Raw genomic sequence first — 22,115 nt, 5'->3', positions numbered from 1 at the left:
ACACTATGCTTTAACCAAATGCAGAAAGTCGTTGTAAACCACAAGAGATGTGAAATTGTTTTTTCCTTTATTTCTTTTACCAACACTTTTGAAAGGATAAAATTGCTTACCACTACACTACCCCCCGCCTTATAATATAAAGATCAAACGATTAAACGCCCGAGTTCCAAACTCTTAGAGTGTGCGTTTAGATAAAATATATTATTGAGGGAGAGTAATTTTTTTGAGAGAATTGAAAACAATATGTTCAAAATTTATTATTTGGTTGAAAAATATGAAGAATTGTTAAAATGATATAAATTTATGATGTATTTTATTCAAGTTAAATTTAAGGAATTTCAATTAACACCAAAAAAATAAAGAATTTCAAATTGCTCATCCACTCTATATAATGGAAAGGTTAAATTTCTTATTATTAATTTTTTAAAATTTGCAAGCTGATCCTCATATTTAATAAAAAATTCAATTTCATCCACAAAAATTTCTAAAAATTGTAAATAAGTCCTTAATAATTTTCAAATTTTATAAATTAGTCCTTTCAAAATTTATTAATTAGTCCCTATTTTTTATTTTTTAAATTTGGCCCAAAAATTTTAAAATTTAAATAAATTTTCTCAAAAATTTAACGATAAATCATTTTAATATTTCATTCAAACGATTGAATTTAAAAATAAACAAATTTCAATTGAATAATTTGAATTACTTAGAATTTTGAATTTCTTAAAATTTCTCAATTGCCTCATTCAAACACACTCTTTATGTGTTTGTGAATGAAACAAACAAATATCTACCTTGTTACATTTCTGATTTTTTTTACACATATGCTGCTTTTTTGAGAAAAAAAAACTAACTAAACGTCAACTTTTAAGTTTTATTTCCCAAAATGCCATGGTTAAGAAAACGCTCGGCCATCCATTGATCGAGCCACTGGAAGAGCATTTTTTTTAATTTTTCTTATTTTTAATAGTATTTATTAATATAGTTTAATTTAAATATGTTTTTAATATTTTAAAAATATTAATATGATTAAACAAATATTTAATTAATATTTTAATATAATATACTATTTTAATTAATTTTTAAGATTTTTTATTATTTGAATATTATAATTAATGCTATGTATTATAATTTTTTGAAATAATAAATAATAAACAAAAACGGACCGGAATGAATCAAAGATGAATTAAATCAGACGTGTATTAAATTGGAAACTAGAAACACACACATCAAAATTATCGGTGCGTCACAAAGTTCAATAAAAATGGTCGTAAATATTCAAAATCGCAAATAAAAAAGTTTGGATAAATAAGCAATGAATGTAAAACGGAGTCGAAAAAATAAAATAAGCACACCGACACCATTTTACGAATCTATGTTGCTCCAAATAAAGACTTATTCGAGGAACTATGTGATCAAAGTTGTGGATCTATATTGCTGGGAAACAACAAAGCTTGCAAGATTAGAGGAGTTGGATCTGTGAGACTTAAGTTCCATGATGAGTTAATAAGGTTGTTGACTGAATTCGGGTATGTACCTGATTATAAGAGAAATTTGATTTCTCTTGGTAATTCGACAAGAAAAGATATGTTTTTCAAGGAGAGTAAACTATCCTAAGAGTTATATAAGGGTCGGAGGAAGTCTTGAGAGGCGTGAAGAAACGAGACTTGTATACCCTTAAGGCTTAAGTTGTAAGTGGTTCTGCAGATGTTTTTGTCGAAGACATAAATTTGGCACATGAGATTCGGCCATGTCGGCGAAAGGGGTCTGGTCGAATTGGGGAAACTAAATCTTCTTGGTGGAGACAAAGTCGTAAAGCTTATGTTTTGGGAACCCTGTGTACTTGGAAAATCTTGTAGAGTGAAGTTCAATAAAGAAAAACAAAGAACACATGGATCCCTTGATTACATCCATGCTGATCTTTGGGGGCCTATAAGGTGTCCATCACATTCATGAGCAAGGTATTTTCTATCCATAGTTGATGATTATTCCAGAAATTATGGGTATTCATCTAGAAGACTAATCATGAAACTTTTGTGAATTTCAAAAGTGGGAAGATTCTGGTCAAAAATCAGACTGGCAGAAAGGTCAAGAGTTTGAGAACCGACAATGGCCTTGAATATTGCAATGAGGAGTTTGACAGTTTTTGTGCAGCCTCTGTTATTATAAGGCATAAAACTAATATAGGTACTCCCTAAAAAAATGGTTTGGTTGAAAGGTTTAATCGAACTATTTTGGAAAGAGTTAGATGCATGTTAGCTAATGTTGGGTTAAAGAAGGTGTTTTGGGTAGAGGCTGCTTCAACAACAACATATTTGATAAACACGTGTCCTTATCAACCACTAAAGCGGAATATATCGCTATCACTGAAGTTGTAAAAGAAGCATTGTGACTTGAAGGTTTTGCTAAGGAGCTGAAACTTCAAGGTTGAGTTATCACTGTTAAATGTGATAGTCAAAGTGCAATAAACATGTCGATGAATTCAACCTATCATGAGCGAACAAAACACATCAATGTGAGGCTGCATTTCATTAGAGGGGTAATTGAGCATGGAGAAGTCTAAGTGCTGAAGGTTTCGACATATCACAATGTTGCTGATATTATCACCAAGATATTGCCAAGTTGCAAGTTTTTTCATTATATGCAGTTGATAAAGCTGCATGAAGAAAGCTAGTTTAGTCCTTAATGTTATAGAGTTTGCTCCAAGGTGGAGAGTTGTGAGATATTAGATCAAACTATAGTATAACCGAAGGGTAGCTTCTTGGTTCGACAGGAAATTAGTTAGCGTGTCGTTAAATACTGTTCACATAATGTAGTCGGAGTATACCAGGATTGTTAGCAAGTCGAATTGAGCCTATTTGTTAAGCCTAATTTTTCAAGTTGAATTGTTCCCTAAGTTAGCTTGTGTAATGGGTCTGTATATAAAAACCCATCTTAGTGTGTAATATTTCTTATAAATAGCATATTAGTCTCTCATCATTGCATAATGCAAATCCTAATTAGGATGAGATAGGTTATTTGTTATTTATTTTTTTGAATCAAAGGATATATTAATTCAAAAAACTATGTACACTAGTCGATCGCTAATGATCCAGCCAAAAAAAAAAAAACGAACCACACACCCTAAGCATTATGCAAGCCTTAAAGCATTAGGGTGGCCATATGTTGCCTAATTTTCTTGTTTTCCCAACTTCTATACACTATGGTATCAAGTATGGCATCCTCTATATTGTTGTTTCTAGCCTCTTTATCATAAATTACCTCATTCCTATATCTCCAAATATGGTAAATTTTTTCCGCCAAAGCACATTTCAAGAGATTCTTTCTCCATCCCTTGCTCGTGCACTCCCTTGCAGCCCAGTCAAGTTCCCCATTCCAAGTAGTGGGTGTATGCTGAACATGAATCCATTGGAGCACCTTTAGCCAAATCTCCCGTATGACATGACAGTCAAATAGAAGGTGTTGGATTGTTTCAATCTCAGGGAAGAACACACATTTGTTGTCTGCAATTATACTGAATCTACAAATTCTCTCTTTAGTAGCTAGATTTTTGCTGCAAGCTAACCACAATATGAATCGGGCCCTAGGCCTTGGCAGATAGATTTTTTTCACTAAAATTGTCATTAAGTGTGGCGATATTCTGAACCTGTTGAAGCATATCCCTCTGCTGCAACATTTTCTTCATAACCCAGGAGTAGCTATCTTTAATAGGGGTATTCATGACAACACCATTCTTGATATAATATGTGTGGATCCATTTGATCCACATGTTGTCAGTATTCTGGTTGATGTTCCACATCATCTTCATAAGGCTAACCTTATTCCACACAGCTAAGTCCATGAGGTCCATGCCACCAACTTTCTTGGGGCTACACACTTTCTGCCAATACATTGGTGACTTTCGAGAAATCTCTTTCCCTCCAGGCTCCAGTCCATAGGAAGCTGCGACAAACACACTTTGTATCAGCTGTACTCGACCAGCATACGAAAGCAACTTAGCACTCCAATGGTGGATTCTACCTGCAAGTTTATCAATCAAAGGCAGATAATATTTAACAGCTAATTTCTTGGTTGTCAGTGGAATGCCAAGGTACCTAAAAGAAACTTGTGCCTATTTGAAACCAATCAAGCTCTTTATCTCATCCTTTGTTATTTGTTATTTTGTAACACTTGTAAAATTGTTTCAAAGAGAAAGTAAATAATAGTAGTTTATAACTAATTCATTGTATTCTTGTTGCTTCCCTCTTTTCTATCCTTGTGGATTTCTTGCCGATTAAGAAAGTGATGATACTTTGTTATTCTAGTATCATTTTCTCAATAGATCCTTTACATATTTGCACCTATAATAACAAAACATCTATACAATGCTTACAACAACCAAGAAAAACTATTGTTTATAATGAGTTTCATGATAAGTTAGGAAGGCACCAACCCAATGTGATCGGATGTCATCTATATCTTCTTTTGAGAATGGTGTTTTGTTGTTGAAACCTATAATTTGAACACAATTTTAATTATAAGTTAACAACAACATATGGTATTTTGGATCGAACTTTAGTCTCGACAAGGGTAACATCTTGGTTCGACAAAGGTTAAGCATGCAGTCCAAGTCTCTTTACATGTTGAAGTCTTGCATGTTGTAATCGAAGTACGTTCTAGCATGCAAGTGTCAAAATGTTAGGATTGTTAACATATTGAATAAGACCTGTTTGTTTATCCCAATTGTTTAAGTTAGCTTGTAGTTTAAGTTAACTTAGTAATCTATAAATAAACTCGTTCTCTCAAATTGTTGAGAGACGTTGGTTGTTATTATTCACTTGCGAGATGTTGTTTCTTATTTATTAATTTTTTAATTTATTTGAATTATAGAGTGAAAATCACTCTGCAAATATTCTTTTTGCAGGTGGTTAACACCACACGCGTTCACTTCATAAAACGTGAATTTTGTTGGGGTGATAACTTTTAGTTAACGGTGGGATGAAAGAGAATCATGAAATTGTTTTTTAAGCAAAAAATTTAGCTTAGGATTGGATTAGTGTTAGATTTTTTGGTTAATTTTATGTTTCTAAAGGTGTTTGGACGTTCAGTCCAATAGTTGTTATGAAGTAATTTGGTTTCATTCCTTTATATTTGAGTTGAATATCTTCTTGCTTCCTTTAATACATTGTCTTACTTTAATTTTTTTTAAAACTTTTAATTTTAAATTTAATTTTTATACTAAAATTTATCATTCAACTCATATTTACAAAAACTTATCTAAATAAAAATCACATTCAAGTCACTTTTAGTTAAAATCAGTTTTTTTTACCCGATCAAATCTCTCATTAAACACTCATTAGAAATTGGTATTACTATAAGATTTGGCTTAATCTAGCTAGGGCCACATTCAAAATCTTGTCTTTGACTTGTCATAGAAATAATTTAGAGATTTGTACTCTCATGTTTTCAGTGGATTTGGTAGTGCGTGCCTTTATTTTGGTTGCATGAAAACATATAATGACAACAAAATCAGAAAAATGAGTGCATCTGAATTTCTGCACAATCTTTTCTTGATATGATATTTTTTGACAGAGTTACCAAAATCATTATAAGTTCCAAAGCTAAGTTTGGATGTAATTTAGAAAATCAGGAAAACAGTACCATTGCCAAATACCAACAACATCCAGATCCCAGTTATTTTCTGTTCTGGCTGGATGCCCCAAATTCCAAAGAGAACCTTTCTGTACCTTCAATCAGTTTTTACTTTTGACTGTTCACTTTAACTTTACAGGTTTATGGTGAAATGTTCAATTCAATGGATTAAAAGTGTGTTCATAAAAAAATTCAAATGTTTATGGATTATATATAGAATATAGAATAATATATTGCTATAGTAATAATTCGATAAAAGAATAGTTTTATGGATAACTATTCACTTGTTAAATTGAAGAAAAAAAAGACACTTACTAAATAATATTTATATAAATATATATATATTTTAAAATTAATTGTTAGATTAAAATGGAATGGATGGAATATTTGATATTTGTTAAGAGAAAATAGATGATGCACTGACAATTTAAAATAATTTTACATTGTCAATCAATCACAAACATTTATTTTACTAAATCAGTCTTTTATTTTAAAAGAAATTTAGTGACATGTCAGATTGATAGTTTTTATTGGGTAATACATATCTATTAAACTCATTTGTTAATCTAACTACTTTTTTTTTTAATTTTAAAAATTGTTAGATTACACATTAATATCATAAAATTATATTTATAAATTTTAGCATTAATATAAAATTACTTATGTATCCCGATATATAAAAAATTATCACACTATTGTTAGTCTTAGTTAACATATTTTGATATCATATCAAATAATTAGAAATTAATAGTAAATATTATATATGTATGATAGTAATTTTTAATTTAATGATTGATTTTAAAATATATTTATTGGATGTGTTGTTATTAAATAAATGTGACTCTTTTAATGTAATTTGGTATTTTTATTAAAAAATGTAAATAAAGTCTTAAGAAAATAATATAATAATACAAGATTAAGTTACAAGAACTAAAATATATAATTAATAAGTCAACTAAAAGTATTGAAATTATCATCCAAACAATCATTTTTCATCATTTAAAAATTTATTTATTTTTGGACAATTTCACCGATTGACACGCTATAACACTGTGTTAAAATAATGAAACTAACATGATTAAATTAACAGGAATGATATTTTTACACTAAGTGCATGTTTGGTTTGACTTTTGAAAAGACGAAAAATAATTTTACAGATGTAGAATTGATTCTGAGTGATTTTAAGATGTTTGGTTAGATAAAAGTAGAATTGATTATGTCTCTAGAATTGATTTTATTTTAAGCTAGAATTTGTAGTTTCTGCCTCTAGAATTGATTTTGGATGACTTTTATACTATAATTTATTGTTCAACTCACTTTTACATCAATATATTCAAACATAAATCAATTATGCTAAACTCAATTCTAATAAAATCAGTTCTATCAAACTCAATTATACTAGAATCAATTCTGATCACCGTCAATTCAAACGCACCCTAAATATAACAATTATACCGTAGCTTCATACTTTGGGCTTTTTTTATATTTTAATAATTTTTTTTAAATACAAATATTCACAAATACTTGCAGTATTTTACTTGGTATAAGTATAGATGTAAAAATTTAGATGTCAGAATGATAATTCTCCTAAATTAAATTAATTTCTTTCTCTATTCTACTATATGAAGTAAAATATTAAAAAAAATGAATTGCGAGTATATAAATTAAATTAAGTGCAAATAATTTGTGATTATTGATCTGGCACACGCGCTTTCTTTCTATTATTAGAAATAAAATTGAATTGTATTTGCTTTTGACAAATATTGAACTTACTCTATGTGATTAGAAACCAAACCTAATGCTTGTGTGTGATGTGTTTTTAACAATACTATATTTGGTGGGTTATTGGTGAATGTGGGGAAAGGGCAGAGATGCCAATCGTGAGGTATGCAGATCATTGATAGAGATCGTCCATTAGACGACTTAGATTCTATCTAAAGTTTTTCAGAAACCTATGGTCTCACTTTTGTGTTCCATTCACACTAGCTTAATTAGCTTCAAACCTCACCCATGTAATTCTCTTAAAAATTTCAACTCTTAAATAATGATTGATCAAATAGTAAGAAGATTTACGTTTAATAGAGCTAACAAATCAAGTTATCTATCTAGTGTAATAAGGAGAAAAATCCACGTGGATGCATTACATTAAAACAAACCAATTAAAGTGGGACTTACATAACTCACACTTGTTTCTCAACATAAGCACCAACTAAATCATAACTAAAGAACTTTATAACATCATTTTGTTGAGTCTTAACCATCGAAAGAAACATATGATATATGTTAAAAATTCTGAACGGTTTTTTATAAGGTAAAACCAACAAAAAAGAGTATAGTCATCGATAAAAGAAGCATAATATCTAGATCCACCTTTGGTTGAAACTAGTGATGAACCATATACATCACACTGAATTAAGTTAAATGGTGCATATGAAATATAAACACTTTTATTAAAAGCTAAAACTGAGAAATTAGCAAGTTTATAACCACAACGACAATATGAGATATCATCAGTTTGTAACTTTCTTAAAGCTCTAGTTGAAGGCAAGTATTTTACTCCCTCCGTTCAATAATGAGTGACCCATTTAGAATAAAATAGTGTCTCAAAATGAATGACCTATTTCAATTTTCAATACATTTTTTTCAATTCTACCCTCTAATTATTAATTTTCTTATCATTCTCAATACATGATAAGGGATACTATAGTAAAAATATTATTCTCTCTCTTATTTTTTATACATTTTTCTTAATATGTGACATTTATAACTAGGTCACTCATTGTCGGATGAAGCGAGTAATTTAGAAATAGATACATGTTATAAATGAGAATGCAATAAATAAAAACTAAAAGAGAGAGAATTCAAATGAAAAGAAGTTAAGAAATCAGTAGTGGAAGTAGGAGTTGAGGCCGTAATATATAAGACTCTCAATTCATCCAAAACATGAAGTCTCCTTTGTCTACGGCTTGTCCTAATCAGCCTCCTAAAATTTGGACCCTGCACACAATAGAAAGTGGAAGAAAATGTAACACAATATATCTAATCACACAATTGACTAACTGAAGCCAGATTCAAAATAAAGTTGAGAATATAATAAACATCAGAGAATGACATTTTAGTTGTAGAGACAAAATCAATGTCTGCTAATTGCAAATAGGAGTGTCGTCAATAGTTAAAATCGACAAAGATGAATAATGATTTAAAGATAATGATAGTAAAGGCCATATAGAAGGAGGCATACTAGCCAAAGTAGAGTTCAAACATTTCATGAAGAAAGCATACATGACATGTGGCTGATTGACACTAATCTTTTGGAGCTGCTCTACAATATCAGATATTTGAGAAGTGATCTTAGATGAATATACACGACTATAACCAAAGTCAATGGTAGTAGGAACTACAACAACAATATTAGATAATGAACTATTAAAGCTTTTCTTATTTGTTTTTAATAGTTTGTGACACTATGACTTATGATGAGCTTTTTCCGTCTAAAAATCCCATTAATCAATACCAATCTAATTCTTCCTTGAGATTTTTTTTATGAATAAAAGCTTAAAAAATATATGGAGGAGTGTTGAGAGTTCTTTTATTTGAAATCATATTAGAATTATACTTGAGTTTGATTTCTTATGCCAACAACTCATTAACAACTCAATTAACATTGAAAAGAGGAGTATAGTGTAGAAGACTCACACGAAGACTATCAAAATCTTCATGAAGAGCCATCACAATGAGACATTTCTTTTCTCTTTGGTCGGTGTATGATTCGAAAACTTTTAATTCAGCTAATTCCATGAGAGACGAATTATCCCATGAATTATTCAACACCAAATAAAATTCTTGAATGGTCATAAAATTTTATTTAAGAGTCCTAATATCATTGTCCTGCTGGCACCGTTTTATAAAACTTTATTGATTATACAAACGTTTCAAATTATCTCAAACCTCCTTAGCACGTCTATTTTGCTAATTGCACAGCTATTGATTAAGAAACATAATTATATATCTTGACAAAGATCTTCAAATAACTAACATATCATGTTTCCAACTCTTTTGCGTATGTTGCTTCATCTATTTTATTTGTATGCTTAACAGAAGTTTCATCAACATAACTCCATTTTTTTTTCCTTTTAATTTAACCATTTTTTATTGGCAATTATTACACTTATATGACTACAACACAAATAAATTAAAAAAGAAGGATCAAAAGGAACTACGTACTCTCAATTTTTTCTCTTTGGAGAGAAAAATATCGTAACACACAAATTAATGAGTCAAGTCAATTGATTCAAGAAGAATTTTAATTATTGCAAATATTTCATTTAGTTAACTAATCCCTATTACCAAGTTAATAATTGATATGACAAAATAGAAGAAGAAAAAGAGACTAAAATTTCAATAAAATAAATATCATAATTTGTGAAAGTAAAAATTATAAAGAGAACATAAATAGACTAAACCATCATTTACTCAACTATATTTAAGAGGAAAAAAAAAACGAATCCATCCAAATACAGTTAGTGTAAGTGACGAGTGTAAGGATTATGTATATTGCTATGCTTATTAGGATAGCATATATGCAGGGTGGGATGTATACAATTAGTACTAAACATTGTAAGCCATGAGAAAAGAGGAAAATGTAACTGATCATGAAATGGGCCATGCTCATACACGAGACACATGAGCTCATCTAGAGCATAAATTTTTGAAACATGCTATTTGAATAGTTGTGTTTCTGTTTTGTTCATGATCAAGATGATGAGCAGATTCCCTGCATATGAAGAAGACGTGTTCAATTGGAATGTGAAGTAATACACCAAAAGAGAAGACAAAACATGTATGTACAATGGGACTCATGAAAGGTTAGTGGGGAAATGGCCAAAAAAAAAAGTAGTGTGGTGTGGGGGAAGAGTAACATCTCACATTGCATGTAACTAGTTTCATTCTATTATTTGTTGACTATGGGGTCTCATATAACTTTAAGCCTCATTTTGGATCAAGTTTGAGTACATGACATATTGTTATGGGACAAATTGTAGGTGTCCTTCCAATACTTACACATGACCATGCCATATCAAAGATACATGATGAAATAATATCTATAAAATATACTTGGCCTATATCTTTGTTTTTGTTACCATTTTGGCTGTTTTTTTTTTTAAAACTTATATCCCCTTTTAGGTAATTCTCTTACTTTTAAACTTGAGTATTTTTTTTTGTTCACACTATTTTTAATTATCAGAAATTTGTTGTGTGTTTTTAAGTTTGTCAAAGATACACTAGTACAAAAATGTTAATTTACACCCGTTTTTTATTAAATTTACACCCATTATTTTTAATAAAAATCGGGTGTATATCCACAGGGTGAGAAATGTCTAACGAATTTACACCCGTTATTTTTAACAAAAATCGGGTGTAATTGAGCGTAATTACGTTTTTAATTACACCCTATTTTATAAAAAATCGGGTGTAATTGGGCGTAATTACGTTTTTAATTACACCCTGTTTTAATAAAAATCGGGTGTAATTGGGCGTAATTACGTTTTTAATTACACCCTGTTTTAATAAAAATCGGGTGTAATTGGACGTAATTACGTTTTTAATTACACCCTGTTTTAATAAAAATCGGGTGTAATTGAGCGTAATTACGTTTTAATTACACCCTGTTTTAATAAAAATCGGGTGTAATTGGGCTTAATTACATTTTAATTACACCCTAATTACACCCTATTTTAATAAAAATCGGGTGTAATTGAGCTTAATTATATTTTAATTACACCCTATTTTAATAAAAATCGGGTGTAAATATGTTCTTAATTACCCCCTATTTTAGTAAAAATCGGGTGTAAATACGCCATTTATAAATGAACAATTATATCTATTTACACCCTATTTCATAAACACCATTTAGTTATATTTTATTTTCAGTCATAATATTGTAAATACTATAAAATCATACGCATAAAAATCATATTTTAACTAAGTCAAAATATTTTTAATATTAACCAAAAAGTATACAAAATCATGGACAAATATTTCAAGTATTATAAAATCATACACATAAAAATTATATTTTAACTAAGTCATAACACTTTCTTCATATATAATTTTACGCCATGCTTGACGGTTAGCTTCGGTGCTCTAGAATCTTTGTGTTTCATCTGAACCCAATGATTACCACTTTCCTTAAGCAATTTCCCAAGTTTACCGCATTTCTTAGAAGTAAACTCCTTCAATACATCTACAACCAACAACCAAAGTTAATGTACACCATCATTTTCAATTATTATAAAAATAAAAATAAAAATAAAATAAAAACATTATTAGCGTTATTGTACCTTCAAAGCTGATCATATGTTGTATGCACATTCCGCTATGAAACAGGGTAGTCCCCAAAGCAAGATGAGCTTCATTGTTCTCTGCATAATAGAAACAAATGTATTTTGTTATGTTTTTCTATTTCAGATAAAAATGTGTTAGCTTTTTCAATGATGTAACTTAAAACTATATTTGAATATTGACCATGTAATTACTCTTGCAATTCCTAACAATAAGAGAATGGAAAGAAAACACATCAGAACTATTATACAATTGCCAAAAATCAATATTGTGCTCTCTTTCTCAAGGCAGGTTTTGCAGCTCAATTCTTAGTTCCTGGCTCATAAATAAGAGTCATAACTCTTGAATTTGGACGGTCTTTAGTCGGAAGTCTCACTCATTCGTTGCATTAGTGACTATTGTATCAAGATTGGATTGTCAATCATTATTGCTATTCACCACAATAAAAAAGTGAGTGTGGGAAAACTTAGGCAGTGCCAATCATTATTGCTAGCAATGCATTGTATCAAATTGCCCCAACACAAAACAAAATAAATAGGACACCTTTATTCAAAGCAGTCAAGGGAGACATGAGGTAATTAATCAAATAAAGATGAACAACCAGTATTACTTGCATATATTACCAAGACTACTAATAGGAATACCATGACATGACATGACATAATTTATATTAAGTAATTCACAATACACAAACATACATGATCAAGGAGAGGCGACATTGCAACTGCATTGACAGGGCGTTCTGTCACATATGTCTTGATTAGAGACAATGTTCTGCTATCCCAAATCTAATTAATAGCCAGAAGATATCCATAAATATTGCAAAAAAGAAAGGAAACTGGTTAGGTGTATTGCAATAATATCATGATAAAAAATTAATTGAAATGATGATGATGATGGTGATGATACCTTAGCAGACTTATCAAGGGAGCCCGTCAAGAAATGTGAGCCATCAGCAGATTTGGCCAGTGATGTTACTGTCTTTTTGTGGCCGGATTCCTTGTCCGACTCCCTAAGTAGATTTCCTGTCTGCATATAAGCAAGTGAAACAGAATGAAGCAATTGTAGTCGATGGTGATAGTATTACTATTAGCGACTGCTGAGTGTTTGCAAAATAATTATAGGAAATCAGGGCCGACCTCAAAATCCCAAATACGAATAATGAAAAAATCAGCAGCAAGAAGATCTACAAGTGCCATATAGATTAAGATCCCAGCTGAAGCTGCATTGAAGATTCCTTCAACAATAAGGGCTGTTGGACTGTTCTCATCGTAAACACTACTAATCCCTAAGCCAATTCCAATCCCTACCGGAGTTGTCAAAGCAAAGAACAATCCCATGATCGTAATAGATAGACTCTTGAAATTTGCCTGCAATAATTGAACATCCAATCAGTCAGCAAACAATAATAAGACAATTTTTAAAATGTAATTAACACATAATTTGTAAGAATTAATAATAAGACAATTCCAATCCAAATCATGATTTATCTATGATTATAAAATAATGTTGTTTGGAATCTTTTGAAAGCATGTTATAGAAAGAAACAAGGAAACCCCAACAAATGCATAAAATACTTGGGTGCAAGGAATACGCGAAAAATCAATAAGTCAAATAAGTAGTATCTGACAGTGTCTTATCCTTATCATTTTGATGAAAAGTTAACTGTACTTATATTTTCAAACTTCATAAATAAATCAATGTTTGAAAAAGTCATATCATATCTTAAAGTGTCATCCTTATCACTTTGACGAAAAGTCATTAAATTTACTATAGTTTTATGTTTCACACCAGACTCAAACCAAGCAAATGGTCTCTTTGTACGGCCTCAACTAACTTTTTTAGAACTAAATCATTTTCTATAGCTGAAGGATAAATATATTTATACAATTAACTTAGGATTAATATATTACTCCATAATATATACGTTACCTGAGTTATACAGCTTCCAAGTCCCATGCCTTCAAAGAATTGATGAAAAGTCAACGCAGCTACTAATGGCTTTATGGTTTTAGAACTCTCATCAGAAGCACCAAGAGAAATTCCTATTATAACCGAGTGAACAATAATCCCCAACTCCAATACCTATAACAAAATCAAAGCAAATCATTACAATATATTCAAATTAGAATTAATTAAACATATATCAGTCAATAAATAAATTTATACTATTGTAAATTATTACCTGTGATACAACCCTATGACGAAGAAGTTCTGATGATGTCTCCGAAGAAGCATGGCCATGTGCATGACCATGTGAAGCATGAGTATGAACATGCACATGTCCTTCATGCTCTACATCTGGGGTTGACTCATGATTCTCGACTTGTGTCGGTGTTTTTTTAGAATTCTGATTTTGAAAATAAGCAGTGGCATATGTATCAATCATAAGAGTCCCCATAGCAGTACACATAGCGACAAAACCGGTAAAAGGAAAATCACCCCATGGATGTTCCTTCAAATAAGGTGAAGTAAGATTTTCAAAAGCATCAGGAAGCACATGAATGAAACCGGTTGATAATATCACACCAGCAGCAAAAGCTTTGATGACAAAAAATATATCTTTCTCAGGACTTAAAGCAGGTATCACTTTACCAAGTAGTGGTATACAAACACCGATTGCACTTGCAACCATTAGCGACTGCTGAGTGTTTGCAAAATAATTATAGGAAATCAGGGCCGACCTCAGAAACGAAAACAGTAATGTGTAGGAGGCAGTTGAGTTACCGAAAGAAGATCAAGACCAGTAGGTCCGAGGCTTGGGAACTCTTTAGCCAGGTCCTACAAAATCAATTAGTTTCCATACATTGCTTATTGGATGGCCTGAATTTATGAAATGAAAAAATTGATAAAAATCAGAACATTAATGAATACCTTTGGCTGTATTGGAGGGTTAAATTCTTGAAGAAAATTGCATATAGAAGACACTCTAGGCCAAGTTTCTTCTGTTGGCGTGCCAAACAAACTTTACATAGAAAATATCCGATTAATTAGTTTTGTTTGGTTATTACATGCAGAGATATCATAGAAATAGTTAATGTGTTTTGCTGAAATTACCAGAATATCTCAGCCAATACCCCATGCTCGTCTAAATTATTGAACAGAGGTCGGCGCTTAATGATGTGAGCAAATATGTAGCCCAAAGACCAGACATCAGCTGCAGCTGAGTAATTGGTTGAGCCCATCAAAAGTTCAGGTGCTGTATAGTTAGGACGAGCCTTCTGCAAATTGAAAACAAAATTACAAAAGCATTATTTTGCATGGTTTGTACTGTCCTGGATTGTTTTAAACAATGTAAAAAAGAGAAAGTATCATACATGAATAGAAGTTTTGGGTGCAGGAATACCACATAGCTTGACTGTAGGAAATGATTCATCATCTAGGTGGCATTCAACGAGAATATTAAAAGGATTGATATCGGTGTGTACAATGTGGTGAGAATGGAGGTATGTGAGTCCCGAAAGAGCTTGATATATGTGGACCGTCCTTTCGGGCCATACCCCTCCCGTGGGTGGGATACGTGAACTGACTCTTTTTTGTCGATCGGACGCTTTCGCGTCACTTTTTTTGAAAAAGGTTTACAGAGTCGCCACCGACCTTTTATTTTATCCAATGAAGGAAAGGTTTATAAAAGAAACAGAAAAAAGACCTTTGAGAGATTCTGGGTAAGGGGGTAGGTTATACAAAGGGAAGGTGTTAGCACCCTTTGTATCCATGGTTATCCATGGGCTCTTTAGTTTGCTTAGCTCATTTGCTTTACTTTTCAATTGATTCGGAATGCTTTACCTGTGTTTTTGAAATACCTTTGCAAATAGAATTTGTAATGATCCTTGTGCGGATATATACAAATGCTTGTTTATCTTTCGAAAGATGTTTTGAAAAGAACGTTAATTTTGTAATGATCCGTGTTTGGATGTATACAAAATATTGTCTTTTGGAAAATTTGTTTTGAAAAACAACAGTGTATGAGAATTTTGTTTGTTTTGATTTTTGAGCAAGCAAACTAGGAGGTCTACCCTGAGTTAGGAGGTCTTTATCCTTGTTCCCTTTAAAAATCTATCCATTCGTCGGATATAAACAAAAGGTTCGATTTTGTACTCGAAACAGTAGAAATGTAACTTTGATTTTGAAAAGAGTGAAAAGGGGTTACCCTAGGAGGTGCAAATGTGATTGTGATTGAATTCAGGTATTTATCTTTGAAGTTAGTGATCTGACGGTTCAGTTTTATCTTTGACATACACGCAGTTTATATGGGTGCTGGAAATTAAAATGCGGAAATGTAAAGTGCAGAAAGTAAATCTACGCTATTACATCGATTGTGCGGGAAATGTAAACTAGCCTATTTACATGAATTTGACATCCTATACATTTATCTAGGAATTTTAAATTGCAAGAAATAAAAGGCATATTTTTGTATTTTTGTGATTTATTTTAAATATAATTAATGCATTATTAATTAATTTAAAATAAAGAAAAGATGGAAATATGATTAAACCTAGCAAATAAGTTTAAAAATATGTACAAAATGTTTGTTAATTGATTTTAGAACAAAACTAATTTTTTTGGAATTTTTGAAATTTGTTTTTGGATTTTTTAAGTTAATTAAAACATAATTATGCAAATAATTACACAAATAATTAAAACTTGATGATAAAATTATCCTAAATATGTACAAAATTAGTTTATGATATATAAACAATATTTAACACAAAGAACAATTTTTTTTATGATTTTTTGATTGGCTAGAATAATTAATAAGCAAATATATAAATACATACTAATTAATTATGAAAAATATTGAAATTTTGAAGAAAAATAAAATATTTTTGTTTCATAAAAATAATATATTATTTTAGAAGTTTAAAATATTTTTTGTGAATTTTTTGGGATTTTTTAACTATTTTTAATTATTTTTGCAAATAAAAATAAAATAAAATAGAAAATTAAAAAGGATACTAATCTGGTGTGGAAGTCAGATGAAGGTGCATGGTGTGGTTGTGTGTTATGGTGTGTTGGATTCATTTTTAATGAAGATCTATGGCCCAGATTGAAGAGAGCATGACATAATGATAAGACTGCATGCACTGAATTCAAAATGAATTCAAACTCTTGATGGGGTCCACACGCGCCAAAGCTGGCCAATGGAGAAGCCAGATGCGTCCACGCGTGCAGTCAAACATTCAACTACACTATTCATCATCTTCTCCAAGTTACCTGCGGATTTAGCTGCGAACTTACCTGCAATTTTACCTGCGGATTTCACCTTCGAATTTCTGGATTTTTGAAACCTACAAAAACGCATGAAAATAAAAACCACAAGGACCCAGATCTACTAAAGATGACCTCCTGAGTCCAATGGTGAGGTTAGTTTTCTCATTTGACCACGTTAAGTATGAACACGAAGAGGTTGAAGCTTTGAGCTTCAACCATGGCACCCCACGATTCAGGGCTTTAAACTCACATGTTAAACGTTAGATCTACCCCATATGATCTCAAATGGATGGCAAAGGCATTAGATTGTGTTTAAATAAGCTTATAGTTTAGATATCACAAGTTGATAATATGCATGAATATGTTATTTTTGAAATACGTATTCTATGAGTATGTAGCCATGGTTATTGCTTCTAACTTACTATATTAAGTGCCAGGAGATGATTAGAGCAATTGGTTTGTATTGATAGTGATTGAAATATATAATTCGAAAGTTACAAAGTATGGAGAATTTTGAGAATTTTTAGAGGTTTCTTTGCTATACTCTTGCTATCTCTTCGTGTCTCCCTCTTGTTGCTGAAGTATGCTACTCCTTTTATAGCCCATAGGCTGCTTGGAAGTGAAGCAAGAAACTTGGTTGCCTTTGTTGAAAGTTTTGGTTCTTTAATAATAAAAAACTTTGAATTTTTGACCAAGCCTTGACTACATTCAATGCTCTTGCCTTGGGCATCAATCTTCTGCAGAAAATTGAATACTTTGGAGGTGAGTCATGCTTGGAGATCAAGCCACCAATTATCCATGCAATTTTCCTTTAATTTTAATCTTAAAATAAGATAAAATTATGTCAAAAATGGATAATATAGATGTGGGCTTTGTCTTGGTCGTGGGAGGCCCATAGTAACATGGCAAAGATGTTTGGACCATAAAAACTTGGCATCTTTTGGAAAAAAAACATTTTTGAGCAATGTTGATTTCATGCATTTTCCCAAAATTTAGCCAACTTCAACAAGGTGTAAATCCTTCAATTTTTGTCATATGAAGGAGATCTTGCACTTTTTGGAAACCTCAAAGAGTCCTCTAACCAATGTCTTTGGTCTCATATCAAAATGATTTTTGGTTCTCCTTGTGTGTCCATTTGAAAAAAGTGTCTTTTTGTTGACTTTGAAAATGACCTGTAATGTCTTTGGCCATATTTTCCAAATGGTGAATGCAATGACCATGGGATCAATTGCATTTGAAAGATAATTGAATTTCCTTCAAAATGAGCTTTGGTTGACATTTTTTGGATGAAGGATGAGAGAGTTATGATCAGTCAAAGTTGAGTTGACTTTTCAGGCAAAAACCCTAATTTTGAATCTTAGGGTTTTGTTGATTTTTGATCTTTCCTTGATGAATTGTGATCACCCAATGATCAAATGTTGAATCCTTTGACAAAATATGGACTTTGGCAAAAAATTTCATTTTTGACTGTCAGTTGACTTTTTTGGTCAAACGGGTCGTCTGTTGACTGTTTGAGCTGCTGACGGTGCGTCTGAGTGAATTGAAGTTTGAAAATTTGTATGATGGTACTTTGAGATGTATGGATGTATATGAAATCCATTTGAGCTCTCAAAACTTGTTGCTCCTGTTAAAACAAGAAAAACCCTGATTAGGGACTGTCTGTATAGGAGGCAGTTAAGCGTACCTGATTTTTGTGCAGTGCTGAGTTTCTGCTAATCGCGTGATATTCAGAAGACTTCTAACACAAAAATCTTGGAAATTTGAATTGTGAATGATTGATTTGATTGATTGTACAAATCACTGAGAATTGTACTGTCTGCAGTTTGTCTGTCAACCGACTGTTCGTGTACTGAAGCAGCAGTTAAAGTGAAAAATCAACTGTCAAAGTTAATTTTCTTTTTTGTTGTTATTTTTGTTTTTGTTTGGTGTGAAGCATGAAAATTTATTTACATGACTTGTTAGAAAACAGAAACATAATAAATAACTGATATTTACGGTATGCGGGCAAAATTACCGATAATAACCTGAAGATTGTTAAATGCACAGAAATAGAAATATTTGACTGGCAGAAACACACAAAATATTATCTTAGTAATTAAGCAATATTATGACAAATAGTACAACATTTAATACTGACAGTATAAATATTACATACTTTTGAACAGTACGACGAATAGACGGTACGTTTAAGAAAATAAGAAACACGTCAAACTTTAAAAATGACGGTTGATGAACCATGCTATGATCAATAACATGTAGATGATTGGGAGCATAACCATTGCAGGTCCACACTCCTCAGGACTGTGCAGGCAGAAGAAAGTCATGATCACCGTAGCAATGGTGATGACTGTAAGAAACAGTGTCTCTATCCATTTTGCCATTCTTGCTAGGGAAGAAGAGAAAATAGATATGAGATGGGAATTTGAAAGATGAGTTGGAATTTGATGTGAGATTTTATGAAAGAAAATGAGAGGTATTTATAGAATGGAAAGAAGGAAAGAGACGTTGGGGAATGATGTGATTCCGTACAAATGGAAATTTTGAGTGGAAGTGAGATTTGAAAGAAAGTGTATGATATTGTTGGGAAAAGAGAGATGTGTAGAATAAAGTTGAGATTTGAATTGGAAAGAAGAGATTTGAAAAGATTTTGAAAATAATGGAATATAGTACAAAAGTTAGTGGGAAACCAAAAACAATTGTTACCAGTACAGTGTGAGTTTCCTGCTTTTGCGCCTGCAAAAAAAAAAAAAAAAATTTAACCCTGCATGAACTGTGTTAGTACTATTTATCTGTAAAATAAATAAATAGTATTTGTGAAGTAAAGAACAGTATTTGGCGTTTGCGTAAGAATAAATTCCACTGTAAGCCAAGCTACTGTATAAGAAAAGTTTCTGAAATTTAAGTACTTCATATGCTAGGATATTTGAAATAAAAATCCATGATTATATGAAACTCTTAATTTTCAGATTGGAGTTTTCTTGAAAAAAGATGTGGGCAAATTTTGGGGTATAACAGTTGCCCCTATTCAATCTTCTTAAACCTGAAGAGATTGTCTGAAATCTGAAGGTAGAAGATGATTGAATAAATAGATGCCCTGAAAATTTGCACTTACCTTGATCAGCAGAGATGTTGGAAGTTGCATTTGAATGTTGTCTGTGAAGTGTTGTTGGCAGATTGAAACATTACCTGAGATGGGCTTTCGGATGCCACCTGGACAATGTGTTGATGGTTTGTTCATCAGAATGAATCTGTTGATTATATCTTGATGAAGGATTTGAAAGTTGATCATTGTGGAACCGTTTGAGGTATCACTTTAGACCTGCAATGTTAGATCGTTCTGGAAACGTCGGAGGTATCGCCTTAGATCTGAAATGCTAGATCGTTCTGGAACCGTCGGAGGTATCGCCTTAGATCTGAAATGCTAGATCGTTCTGGAACCGTCGGAGGTATCGCCTTAGATCTGAAATGCTAGATCGTTCTGGAACCGTCGGAGGTATCGCCTTAGATCTGCAATGTTAGATCGTTCTGGAACCGTTTGAGGTATCGCCTTAGATCTGAAATGCTAGATCGTTCTGGAACCGTCGGAGGTATCGCCTTAGACTAGCAATGTTAGATGATAAATGAGTTGAGAATGAGAGTTCTTCAGAGTGAATCTTTGGTTTGATTGTATCTGAAAGGACTGCTTGTCTGAATAAGATTCAGGATGAACACTGCATGTGAGTGAGAACATCTTTGCTGAAGACATCTGTCTACCTGAAAAATCAAGTTAATAATATGCGATGTCTATGATGCATGTATGATATGAGATCCTCGAGCTAGAGGAGAAAATATGCAAGTTATGTTGTGTATGAATATGCGTATGATGCATGATTGTGAATGTGAATATGAGTGTGAATGTGATGCATGGTTTATGCAGCTTAGAGCGTGTCAAGCTCCTGATTGGGAAAATAAATCCCAGCTTAGTCGTCAAGAAATGAAGGCATTGTGATTGGGAAAATAAATCCCTGCTAGCCATTTGGAAGTGAAGGCATCGTGGTTGTTGATGATCTTCTGTCTCGCTTGAGTACCCTGGGTTGGGGAAATTCTTTGAGAACCAGGATGTTCTATTGAAGGATCTTTGATTACTGCTCGGGGATGAACAGTAGTTTTGAGAGTTCGGACTGTGACGCCCTTTGGAGTGGGAATGAGGAAGATGCATAATCCTCCGATGCACTATCTGACCAAGTTTGGGTGCGGAGATCACACCTTCTGAAGACAGTAATCTGGAACAACCCTGCTGGGGAATAAGACTTCTTTCGAAAGAAAAATCTTTTTGAGGGATTTGTTGAGGAATGTGTCTCCATTGGGGAAACTTCCTTCTGATGCTGGTTTAGGATAATGTCCAAATAATTGGGACATGTCCGGAATGCTATTCCTGTTTTTCCTGGTAAACATCAATCATATTCAAATGCATATGTTCATTCAAAATATCATTGGGATGCTCGCGTATTCAAAACAGAAAAAATGAAAATGTTAGTTATAAGCTGCATTGATTTTTGAAAAGGTGCCGTGATAGGCGGATTAGTATAGGGAGACAACAATCCTAGAAGTAGGAAATTGTCAGAAAGTTTTGAAAAGTATTTATGAAAAGAAATAGCTATGTGAGAACGATCCAGTCAAGTTTCAATTCTGCTATTGCCAATCTGTCTTCGAGCATCTCATCCCTCACTTGTTGGAAGAAAGTGATTGGACTGATTGGTGTCTTTGAGGTGTTGAACCTTGTCGGTGAGTAGGCCGCTGAGCGGGACATAGTTGTATGCTTTATTCCCTAATTTTTGCCTAGGCTGCCCTTTCAGGTTTTCAGCCTACCGGGATTGTATTTGTTTTGTCTCTAATTTTTGCCTGGATCGCCCTTTCGGGTTTTCAATCCACCGAGACGCTCATTTTTGCCTAAG

The 22,115-nt window shown here is 32.1% G+C and overlaps 1 protein-coding gene across 1 annotated transcript; it reads right to left on the bottom strand.

Annotated features, from left to right (window-relative positions):
- Positions 1–13,088: 13,088 nt before the first annotated feature.
- LOC131636496 (zinc transporter 1-like) lies at positions 13,089–15,191 on the bottom strand (the record flags this gene model as incomplete). The annotated part of the gene is made up of 6 exons (XM_058907112.1): positions 13,089–13,340; positions 13,903–14,055; positions 14,156–14,611; positions 14,698–14,751; positions 14,845–14,935; positions 15,028–15,191. Coding segments are annotated over 6 exons (1,170 nt in total), but the record flags the coding sequence as incomplete, so codon positions are not given.
- Positions 15,192–22,115: the final 6,924 nt, after the last annotated feature.

This window comes from Vicia villosa, unplaced genomic scaffold (genome assembly GCF_029867415.1).
Source record: "Vicia villosa cultivar HV-30 ecotype Madison, WI unplaced genomic scaffold, Vvil1.0 ctg.001758F_1_1, whole genome shotgun sequence".
NCBI classification, from domain to species: Eukaryota; Viridiplantae; Streptophyta; class Magnoliopsida; order Fabales; family Fabaceae; genus Vicia; species Vicia villosa.
The sequence above is the reverse complement of the archived record's forward strand: the minus strand, read 5'-3'. Positions and strand labels throughout refer to the sequence as shown.